Source organism: Glycine soja, chromosome 2, assembly GCF_004193775.1.
Source record: "Glycine soja cultivar W05 chromosome 2, ASM419377v2, whole genome shotgun sequence".
In the NCBI taxonomy this organism is placed as follows: domain Eukaryota; kingdom Viridiplantae; phylum Streptophyta; class Magnoliopsida; order Fabales; family Fabaceae; genus Glycine; species Glycine soja.
The window spans coordinates 2,904,518-2,917,490 of NC_041003.1; the positions used below are offsets into that span (position 1 = coordinate 2,904,518).

The window sequence follows — 12,973 nt, forward strand, 5'->3', positions numbered from 1 at the left end:
TCCTAGTACCTATAATATTTTTATGTTTAATTTTTATACATGTCGTTACTGTTTATTCTTTAATTGATGATATGATTGATGAAGTGTGACGTTATTAGTGTCACATCATCTTGGTTTAACTGAGTTGTTGTTCTCTCATTTGTCACGTCATTAAGGTTTTTTTTTATTAAATTGTAATTTTAGTCCTCTATAATTTTAAATCTGTAATCTTGATCCCTTATTTTTAAATCAAGACATATAGTCCTCCTATTTTAAAAAATAAGCAACTTTGATCCTTGACGCTTATGTGATAAAAGATTAAATGAAGTAAAAAATAAAAAGTGTCTTAATAAGAATTGAACTCATAATCATTTATTCAAAAGTAAAATAATAAATCACTAAAATACTTATTTTATTTAGTTAATTATATTAATATTATTTTTTATGTATTATTATTTAAGAGTTATTAATTTTTTTTCAAATGATAAAAAATTTTAAATTAAAAAATATTTAATATATAATTTTTTAAAAATAAAAGAACTAAATATCTTAATTTAAAAATAAAAAAACTAAAGTCACATATTTAAAACTATAGGATACCAAAATTGCAATTTAATCTTTTTTTTTAATTTTAAAAATCTATAACCAACCATAATCCCTTTCCCTCCGCCTCTCCTTCCCTTGAGCAACATCCATCACCCCTCCACCCTCACCGTTGCACCCCCTTCCATCCCATAGATCTCTCGTCTTGACACCGTCACGGCCGTCGCCGCATATCTCCAATTGTGACACCAAAATTGTGAGAATGTATAGAAGAAACAATATTTTAAGTTTATAAAAAATCTAATGAATGTAAATTTAACACATTTTTTAAAGCTCAAATTTAAAACATTTAACTATATACAACTTATATTTGTAAGTATAAATAACTCTTATAGTGAGAATAAGACAAGTAATAGTTTATTGGTAGATTAGAAGGAGAATGATATATGCCATAGATATTTTCTTCAGGAAATAGAAAGGACAAGGGTAAGGAAACATATTTGTTAATTAGTAACCTAGCTAACAACTTGCCACCTGCCAGTTTCAATTCTCCAATACTAAAGACAATGTTTTCGACAGAAATTCACACGGTTGTCCCGTAATGCATCCATCATGGGATAAAGTATCCTCAAACTTTTCATGCTATCATACAAAAGAACTTGTATCTTTGATTTTGTTCGGCAATAGAGGGGCTTCAGAAGAAGGCGATGATGAGATAATGCTACTACTGGTCCCATATTTTTCGTAAGCCATTGTTTCTTGTTGAGCCTGACCCCATATTACAGCGTAAAACCCAATAGCTATTATAGCAGCTCCTATGATGCTACACAACAATCAAAATCCAAACAAATTATTAATTAGAAAAAAAAAATTACAAGTACTTTTCACTAATGTTATTTTCCTCATAATTAATTACCACATTTACGTACCTTCCAAGATATAGAGCATCTCCCAAAAATACAATCCCCATGGCAAGTGCAATGACAATCCCTAAAGGACTGAACATGGCAACATATACAGGGCCCTTCTTTCGACACGCCCATACATACACCACATTTCGTGTAGACATCACAACAATGCCCTACAAAAGCCATAAAATAAACTATAATCATAAAATAAGGTCACAAGTTCCAATTGTACAGAAATATTGGTCACAACTCACAAGGTTACAAGTTCCAATTGTACAAAACTATATACTTACTGAATAAAATATGCACACCAACTCCATATCAAGTTTAAGTATCCATGCCTTAGGATTTTCTTCTGCAATGAAAGCGACAATGAAAGATAGGATAACAGAAAAACTGGAACTAATGGTTATCAGCATTAGCTCCTCAGGGTAGTCTTTGATAGTCCATGTCTGCATAATGCATATAAAAAGACTAATTTTTGTTATGTTAGGTCAAAGTGCCACACTACAGAAAGAAAATATCATTTAATTATTAAGAGGAAAATGATTCAATTAATTGATATAATCCTTTTCTAATAAAAATTAAATTATTAATATATAAATATTATAAGTCTATGCTAACTGATATTATTAAGAATGATACTTATGTCAAATTGATTTTCATCAAAATGAGATAAATCACAATTTTTTAATGATGATTTATATCTTCGTAGAAAATAGTTGGGATAAACTAATAATATGACATAATATTACAAATATTAATTTTCTACAGTAATATATAGAATAGTTTATTAATATGGTACATTATGCAATTAGTATAAACTCATAATATATATTTATATTAATAATATAATTTCAATTCTATTAGATAAAAGAATTATGTTAATAGAGAAATTTACTATTTAACAAGTATGGTTAATGATTTCTTTTTTTTTTTCCAATGTGAATACACATATACTTTAAATGTTTAATAAAATGTATTTACCTGAATAACTAGCGAGACTGAACCACAGAAGCAACCAACTGCAAGGAGAAATCCTCCTAGTAGCCATTTGGACTGTTGAGATGATAGAAAAACATTGTTTGGCATCACATCAATTGTCATAGGCAACCCCTTGTATAAGGTCATAATTAATGCTCCAGCAATTGAGACCACAGTTCCAATGGATTTTGCTTGGCAGCTTTGTAGTTTTAGATCCAACCTTTCCATCCTGAAAGCACATATCAATGCAAAGGGTTCACACTACATTTTTAATTAGTTCATATAAGCGTACAAAACTTGTGATTGGTCTAACACTTTTAAAGGTAAACAGATCTTTAACTTTAATTATGTATCGTTTCCTCCATGTTTTGATCATTCAGTTTACGAATTTCCTTAAGAAATAAAATTATATCCTCTCCCTTCTATTTAAAAAATGAGAAGAAAAAAACTTTTTTCTTAAAAAAAGGAAGTAAATTGATTTCTCTCTTCACTTTGTTAGCTCCCCTCTTTCTTCTCTATCCTTGCCATCTTGTTTGAAGTCATCTTTTAAGTTAAAATATTAAAAAAATATCAAATAATTTATATTGTTATTTTATATTAATTCAATTAATCATTTGGTGCCTACTTAGGTACACTTGTGCACACTTTTTAGTTTAGTTCCTTCACATAAAAACTCTACGTTTTAGTCTATGCCGTCAATTCCAATGTAACACCGTAATTTTTTTTTGCTATCATTGCCATGTGATGAGGTCAATTCATGTGCACTGTTGGCATGCTAAGGTGGTGGGTTTATAATGATTTATTATTCATTTGGTCATTGCTCAAACTTGGCATTTTAGTCTCTTCCTAGAATCTCTACATTTTAGTCCTTATGCAAACAATTTTTTTATGTTTCAGTCTTTGCCATCATTTTTCAAGTAACTCTGTTAATTTTAAGAGTTCTAAAGTTGTTAATACACTGCAATTCACGCGTGAATTTTTTGTTGAACTCGGAATATTTCTTCGCTAGCCAAGGATTAATTTTTCAAAAAATTAAAATTCATTTAAAAGATTGATATCTTTTAACATATTTTTATTTTTCTTGAGCCATATCAAACTTCTGACTAGACAAAATTTTCTGTCAATTATGATGTTAGGACGGACCACGCGTGAATAAAGACTGAGAGAACACTCTTAAAAAAATACTATACTATATTGAGCTTTCTATTTTATTAATGAAACTTAAAAGATCAAGTTAAATATAAAATCAATCCTTTTTTTATTAAAAAAAATGATACTAATGCAACAATGAAGAGCATCTAGAAAGTTAAAATTGCGTTAACAGAAAAGAATTGGAAGCACACCTGCAAATAATGGCAATTATGAAAGTATAAGCTGGAACAATATCCTCCATGGTTGACGTCAGAGTGGGAGAACTATACCCAAGTCCAGTATAAATAAGCGTCTGTATGGTAACGCTATCACAAGAAAATCCCTTACATCATTAACGATTAAATTAACATTAAGCAAAAAGAAAAATTATTTTGCCGTTATTAATTAGCATACCTGAGCAAGCCAAGAACAAAAATTCTGAAGAGTATGGAATTATTGATCGGTGTGGGAGCTCTGTTTCTGTGAAATGAATCGAAGAGACATGTTATGTTTGCAAACAAACATGTTCCTAAGAGTGGTTTGGTTTGGTTTGGATGTGAAGCAACAAACAAACAAACCTGTGACGAATTGTGGTGGCTAGGAGCAGAAAACAGAATCCGAGAAGGTTTGAATACGCAACATAAACAAAAATGCTCATCCCTTTGGACATTGATGCTTTGATGAGAGTGTTCAAACCCACACTCAAGACCTGTGCCACAACCATTACAAAGGTTATCCCTGCGCCTTGCATTTCGTTCACTACTACTCTGTCTCTGTCTTAATTCCTCTCTTCAACGTGTGTTGTTGTTTTGTTTCTTTTGGTGAATAAACTGAATACAATGTGTGTGGGTTTGCGTGCGGTACTACTAATTGATTCAATGTTTGAGTACAGGTGTGACGTTAATAGATTATGAACGTGTGAGTGTGAGTGTCGATGAGTTGCTTTCAGATATATTTGAGAAACTAATCAACTATTCATATAGGGAAACATTTCTATAATTTGCTTAGAGGTGTGATGACGTGAATGTGAATATTATGCACCTGTCCAACCATTTGCTTTGAGAACTTGTTTTAATCTTTACGGCACTGGCTTATTTTACTTTACACGTTAGATTTCCACATTATTTTAATCATTCAACATATTTTGTGTACATATTTTTGTCTTATAAAGGAGGAAAGAAAATATAAAAAAAAATGTGAATTAATTAAGAAAATGGAAAAAAAAAACTCTTAAGAACAAAATTAATTGACATGATAACTGAAACTTGAAAATTTAATAGTTGAAAGTTGGAGATTGATAAGCTACTTCTTCTTTTTTTGAGAGGGATAAGTTACTTCATTTAACTACAAGTGTTTGGTAATTGAAATTGGGTGTTAAATAAGTTCAAAATGTAAAATGACACAGAAGACTTACAAACAGTTATTTTATATATAAATTATATTTTAAGAAAAAAATCTTTTTAGGTGATTTTAGTTCTAGGTTTTCCATAAATTTTGAATTTTTATCAAACTTTTTTCTAAAAATAAAATATTTTATTAAAAATTAAAATAAAGTAGGTATAATACCTAAAATAAATAGTGTAATATGGAAAATAAAATAAACTTTTTTAAAGATGAAATTAAGGTAGAGAGGTTTTTGGATGGAGATAGATACACTTTTAATTTGTCCAAATAAGCTTATAGTAGTTAGTCAAATAATATATATATATATATATATATATATATATATATATATATATATATATATATATATATATATATATTTGAAACTTTTCTTGCAAAAGTAGAATTGTTTTAATATTTTTTTTTACTAAAATGCTTTGAAAGGAAGTAAAAAACAAGATTCATCTATTAGCTTGTGAAAAATTCCAGCTTTTAGAAAATATATAATAAAAACATTAATTAGAATATATTGACATTATAATATTTTTTTATATTTTTCATTATATATAATAATTTTTTTGAAATTTTTTATAATAATTATTTTTAAAATTGTATTTGAAATAAATTTTGAATAATCAATAATATAAAATTATTTATATTTTTTAGGTGCAGACCATAGATGTCTTTTACTGAAAATAATCCTATTGGAGTAGAGTAGGAGTACTATGATAAGTAAAAACAATCTCTAATTATTTATAAATGTATATTACTTTAGGGAATAGTGATTCAATGACCCAATATTTCAAGGAAGTAAGCTATCATGGTTCAAGTTTAATAACATCGCAATTTTAGGCGCGTTGGTTGGGTTTTGCCTAATTGTATCTCTTCTATTTTCCCCTTTTTTATAAAGAAACTTTCATATTTTTTTTTTAAAAAAAAACACATATTATAATAAAAATATCTAATCCAGTAATCCACATCATTAGCCATCTCAATCATATTTAATAATTTAATTATGTCATTCAAATTAAAAATACACACATCTCAATCATATTTAATAATTTTACTCAACCTTGACAGAAAGAAGAGTTCAGCCGTTACATCGATCAGGTGCAGGCGGTAATTTGATGAAAGTAAAAAATGGTATCCATACTATCTAATGCTTTATCTTGAGTTAACCGATCTATGTGATTAGTGATTAGTGATATTTGAGATTATTAAAAGCACCCATTGATGGATCGGAGCCACAGCAACTATACATAACCGTTTTGTTTTACCTGATCATAGGTAAAGAAAAGTGTACCATAGTAATTATACAATAACTTGAACAATAGCCCATACAATTAGGATATTCTGCTTATAAGAAATGATTAAAAACAAAAAAAAATACAATCTAATTAGATTTACAAACAATCTAATTTATGTAAATTTATTAGCACGCTACGTATATACAAGTGATATTTGCAAGTATAAATAACTCTTGTAGTGACAATAACACAGGTAATATTATCGGAAATACTATTCTATCATTGCATAAGAAAAAAATATTTATTTTGCAAGCACTCAATATTTATTATTTTTTTTAACGAAAACAATTTCATATCAATTTTATGATTACAAAAAATTCATTGGGAGTAGTTAACAACTTGCCACTTGAATTGTGATTGGTCGGTACTAAGTTGTCTTGTAATAGAAGGACAACATTTACATACAGGAACTCATACAGTTGTCTCATAATTAATGCACGTCTCCATGCATCATATATGGGATAAAAGTATATCCTCAACCTTTTCATGCTATCATACCAAAAAACAAGTGTCTTTGCGTCTGTTCAGCAACAAAGTGGCTTTAGAAGGTGTTAGTGAGATAATGCTACAAGTTCCATATTTTTCGCAAGCCATCTTTTCCTCTTGAGCCTGACCTCATATTTAGAGCATAAACCCCAATAGATATTATAGCAGCTCCAATCAAACTGCACAACAAATCAAAATCCAACAACTTATTAATTACAAAAAATACAATAGTATTTACTACTTTGGCGCACTAACATTATTTTCCTCACAATTATATATTAGGCTTTCCAAGAATACCAATTAAAAAATTAAAAGGAAATTTTTTTTATGTGAAAATCATAATTAAATATAAAAAAATTATAAACAACACAATATTACGTATTTCAATAAAAAAAAATTCCTTCTATTAACATTTGCCTTCTAGCTATATGTGTGTACCTTCCAAGATACAGAGTTTCTCCCAAAATTAAAATACAATTCCCATGGCTAGTGCAACGAAATTCCTAATGGATAGAACATAGCAACATATATAGGCCCCTTCTTTCGACACGCCCATGCATACACAACACTTCGCGTAGACATCGCAAAAATTGCCTACAATGCAAAAATCATATAATTAACTACAACTGTAAAATAAGGGCATATACTCATATGTCCCAAATGTACAAAATTATTAGTTTGCATGAAATAGTATTTTTTTTTCTTCTTTATTCTAGTGTCCATACTTACAGTATAGATTATGCACACCAACTCCATATCAGGTTTAAGTACCCATGCCTTAGGATCTTCCTCTGCAACAAATTAAAGCTACCATGAAAGATAGGATAACAGAGAAACTACAACTAATGGTTGTTAGCATTAGCTCTTCAGGGTAGTCTTTGATAGTCCATGTCTGCATAATGTATATTTTGTTATGTGAGGACAAAGTGTCATCATGTATAAAACATAGTTATTAGGAATTGGTATATATAATCTTACTTTGATAAAAAAAATATATATATATATATATTAGTATAAATATTATAAGCATATGCTAACTAATGAGAAGAATCTATGATATTGTATTTTCTTTTTCACGGTGAATATATGATATTGTTACAAATTGATTTTCATCAAATAGAATAATTAAATCGAATTTTTTAACAAATGATTATTTATACTTTTTAATTTTTAATTCACTATTTGTATATAAAAAAAAATCTCAGCATTCTATGTTTAGTAACGTGCATACATACTCTTGAAAGTTTTTTTTACCAATTTTTTATTAATGCGCAAAGGTACCCTTAAATGTTTAGTGCAATCTAACCTGCATAACAAGAGAGACTGAAATACAAAAGCAACCAGCTGCAAGGAGAAATCCACCTAGTAGCCATTCTGATTGTTGAGATGAGAAAAATGCATTATTTGGCATCACACCACTTGTCATAGGCAACCCCTTGTATAAGGACACAATTAATGTTCCTGCAATTGAGACCACAGTCCCAATGGATTTTGTCTGGTAACTTCGTAGTCTTAAATCCAGCTTTTTAATTCAGGGTATCCTTCAACGGAGTTAAAGAGTAATATATTTACTGAGGTATTGAAATTCATTATAACCTTTTTGATAGAGAAAAAAGAAATAGAGTAAATGGAAATAAAAAAAAGAGTAAAAATAGGTGAAAAATAAAGTAAAAAATGAAAGTGTTAGATGAGAAATAGACAAGATCACGAGAAAAGAGCTAAAAAGATGAGTAAAAAATGTGAAAAATAATATAATGTAACCCATCAATTTTAAAATATTTCTTCTCTAACTCTTGCCTACTAAACACATTAACTTATTTTTATCTTCTCAAAATTATTTTCATGTTCTATACCAAACAAGTCATTAAGGGATTACTATCTTTCAAACAAATATTTTTTCCAACAAATCATTTGTCTTGTCACTCGCCATGTTAGCTAGAATATGAGTACTATATTATCACTAATATGTCACGTTAATAATTTTTCAAAGGAACAAATTCTACAATCATAAAACTATATATAAAGACCAAAATGATTTTAAGACCGTAAAGTATATTACATTTGTATTTTTTTGGTATAGTATTTTTATTGTAGTAATTTTTTAATTTTTTTCTCACTATTTTTGCTAGAATTGGATATTAATGCAACGATGAAAGGCATACAAAAAAGTTAAAATTGCTTTAACAGAAAAGAATTGGAAGCTCACCCTTTATTTTTATCATAGAAACTCAAAATGTCAAGTTGGATAACCAGTTAGTTTTGCTAATGCAAAGGCATGAAGAAAATTAAAATTGCTTTAACCTGGAAACAATGGCAATTATGAAACAAGGTCCTCCATGGTTGACGTCAGAGTGGGAGAACTATACCCAATTATAATACAAATAAGCGTCTTGTTGGAAATGCTAACACAACAACATCGACCACTTACATCATTAACAATAAAACATTACATGCGAACAAAAAATGATATATTATGAAATTATCTAATATTTTTCTTTATATTTTTTAATACTTATTATGAAAAACCTTAAACGTTATATATTTTGAAACGGATGAAATATTATTACGCACACTTTGGTGAAGGTAATTACTGTGCTAATTACTTGGCTACATTAGTTGCTGCTTCGGATTAGGGGTAGCAAACCGATTGAGTATTTATTTACCATTCATCCAATCTATCCACAAATCACATTTCTAATGTTACACCAGGTGCCGAAGGTAATTTAAATTTCTTTTTCGAAAGAAGGTAATTTAATTGACGACAGTAAAAAAATGGAATCCAGAAATTCTAATGTTTTATCTTCGAGTTAACACATATGTATGTGATTAGCGGGGTTTGATATGATTAAAAGCACCCATTGGAGGAGCTAGACCCTACTATACTCAACCGTTTTGTTTGTTCTCGTAGGTAAATAAAAGTCTATTATGATAATCATACAATGACTCAACGCACAACTCATACATTAAGCATCATTTGCGCATAAGAAATTATTAAAAACAAAGAATGAAATGAAATAGAAATTAAGATTTTTATATTACTTCTAAAAATATATTCAAAAAAATGGAAATCAAACCATATTCTTGACATAATAATTTATATAGTATTCTCCATAGGTATTTAAAATTAATAAATAATTTTTTGAGAGGAAATAAAATTATTTTTATGATAAAGTTTATTTGACTATTTTAATTAATAGCTTATTAAATGTTAAAGAACATATGTTTTAATTCAAGAAGCAACCCTGCAATAAATGCGTGGAAAAATTACACATACGGGAAATAAAATATTTTATGCGAGGCTAACATCAGGAGTTGTTTGACACGTCAGAAGTTTTGAGTTTATTGCAAATTTTAATTGGAAATCTTAATTCTTATGTTTGATATTCATTCTAAAAAAATAAGATTCATGAGAAATAATATTTTTGTGAATTCTTTTAACAAATTTCTCACAATTCTTTTTATGAGACGTGTGAATCTTATTTTTTTAAGTTAAATTTTTCTTACTATGTAATAAAAATATCATATTATTTTTATTAATGTAATAAATAATTAAAATAATTAATAAAATTACATAATTTTTTAATTCCTAAAAAAATTATCTAAATATTTCAGATAACTAATAAAACAGATTTTATTTGTTTTCGGCCATTAAAGTTAGACAAATATGTCAAGTATTGATATTTGGGTGACACAGAAACTAAACTAACCAGTAACGAACTCTCATTTGCCGTAACTTGTCAACTAATTATTGAGTCCAAATGGGCTATTTCCGTCAATAAGAAAATCCAGAGCAAATCTTGTATAAGTATGTTAGATTTGCCCACAGATACTTAAAGAAAGATAACTCACTATTTTTTTTAAAAAAATTAATAAGAATAAAATATATTTTTGATTGTAAATATTCAAATTTTATGTTTATTTTTTATTTTACTTTTTTATTGAGTTTCTAATAAATTAATAATTTTATTTTTTTCTTGATATTTTTTAGTTTTTAATAAATTAATGAATTTTGTGTTTGTTTCTTGTTAAATTTTTTTTATTTGTTATTAGTTTTTTTTTCAAATGAAGTAATAACACATGAATTTTTTTTATCATGGAATAAACATAAATTTTATTAATTTATTAGGGACTAAAAAAATGTCAAAATTAAAAATAAATTTCTTATTTTATCATGAAAAAATAGTTTTTTTATAAAAAAAAAATACAAAATTTGAGTATTTATAAGATTACAGACATATTTTAGCTTATAAATAAAAATCCAATATATGAAACAAAACTTGCTTATTCATATATAAATTTTTCTTTCCCACCTTTCCCATTCTTGATCTTTTCCTTCCTCTCCTCTGTTATTTTTTAAGGTTATATTTGACAAACTAGTTGAAAAATTAATTGAAAGCTAGAAGTTAAAATGATAGTTGATAACTGAAAGTTAGATAATTAATTTATTAAATTATAAGTATTTAGTAAAACTAACGGCCGAAATAGCTAAAAAAAGTAAAATGACGTAAAAATAATAAAATTATGATTTATTTAAAAATAATAATCAGGAAATTTGATAAATATGTTAAGGATAAAAAAGATAAAAAAAAACTAAAAGTTAGAAGTTAACATTTTAAAAAAATATTATTAAAATAAACTTGTTTATCCAACTATTAAACAAGTTTTTCACCTAATAAAATTAATTAAAAATTAACTGTAATGTACTGTTGAAGATATCATAAAGCTTTTCTTCAAATACTCTATTCATTCTCATTATCTCCTGAATTCTCAACCATATTTTATCAACAACCATCTCTACATAGACTCTTAGAGAAACAATAAGAAGAAAAGTTATAACCATTTTTATTTAATCATTATGTGTTTTCTTTGTTTCTCTTCATATAATCACATTCAAGATTTTGCATTTTCCTTCTATTTTCTTTGTGATTGTTCAGTAGTGTAATGACACAAGGACATTGAAAATTCAATGACCCTACAATAAGGTGTTTTCTACAATCGACAAGGTGAAAAGTTTTTACTATCATTAAGAATTCCTTATAAAAATGGTCAATTATTTGATATTTACAGTGTTAAATGTTTCTGATGACAATATTTGTTATTTGAACAAAACAAAGACCACTTTTGCGACAAAAGATTTCAGGGGCAACACATTTCGGCTCTAATTCAGTTGCAACGAGGTATAAACATCGAAAATTGATATTTGGAACTGTAGCGACTGATTTTACAACCGAAGAGTTATTTAAATTGATATTCGGTATTGATTAGAATTACCGACGGATTTGGCTTCCGTCGCTTGGTAACAACACATTTGAAGTAGTGACCGAACTGGGTTGCCGTCGCTAGAAGGCTTTGGAGTTCGTACCATATTAGCGACTGAAAATTATTCAGTCGCTATTTTGATATCAATATTCCTTTATTTCTTATATTTAATTATTAATAATATTATAAACATTTAATATAAAATTAAAATTATAAATAATAACATAATAGTCATAAAATAATTTAGTATGTAATTTTTTTAAAATTCATTTTTTTACATATTTTTTAAAAAGGCCTAATATAAATGTCTTATAACATAGTTTCTTTTACATTTAAATCTTCATAAAATATTAAAAAAAAAGGTTAAATTTGTGTGACTGACTTGTCAAATGCTATCTTGTGTGATTTGCAAATACCACAGTATTCATAAACATGCTCTTTATTTATCTTTGCAAAGATATTACACTTGCTTAGTACAAGAGATATATTAATATTCCGGAAAAAAACATGATCAAGTCTAGCATGCCATGTGTCACAGAAATAAGAATTAAAATTACTATCTATACAAGTATAAGGGAGTTTGAATAATTTTCCCAAACACAAATAAAGAAACAAATATTATAATATCTTACTTTTATCTCAAATGTAAATCCAACGAATAAAATCAAAATGAACATAAAAATAAGAATTCTGATCCGTTGAGAAAAATTACTTTTATTTTAAATGTAATTTTACAACTCCAAATCAAACATGCTTAATAGGTGGCCCAACCGCAGCTAACATATCAACAATTTTCTTCACACTTGACATATACTCAGTATAATCATTGATCGAACCTGTTTTCATTTTGTTCTTGAATTGTATCTTTTTTGCTGATTTTGTTTTTGCTCGAGTTCGTGAAGCAAAGAACAGTTCGAGTTTAAGCCAAAGTTGAGAAGAGGTTTCGCAGCCTATCATTCGAGTGATGAGATTTCGCAGACACTGACTCTAAAA

The 12,973-nt window shown here is 27.5% G+C and overlaps 1 protein-coding gene across 1 annotated transcript; it reads right to left on the minus strand.

The window, feature by feature from the left end:
• Positions 1 to 917: 917 nt before the first annotated feature.
• Positions 918 to 4,452, minus strand: LOC114380021 (WAT1-related protein At5g40210-like). Its single transcript, XM_028338913.1, has 7 exons — positions 4,124 to 4,452; positions 3,960 to 4,025; positions 3,758 to 3,871; positions 2,418 to 2,643; positions 1,724 to 1,882; positions 1,452 to 1,603; positions 918 to 1,345 (listed from the first exon to the last, which is right to left on the minus strand). The coding sequence occupies exons 1-7, from the start codon at positions 4,294 to 4,296 to the stop codon at positions 1,168 to 1,170; spliced, it is 1,068 nt and encodes a 355-aa protein (XP_028194714.1). The 5' UTR covers positions 4,297 to 4,452; the 3' UTR covers positions 918 to 1,167.
• Between the last annotated feature and the right edge of the window lie 8,521 nt (positions 4,453 to 12,973).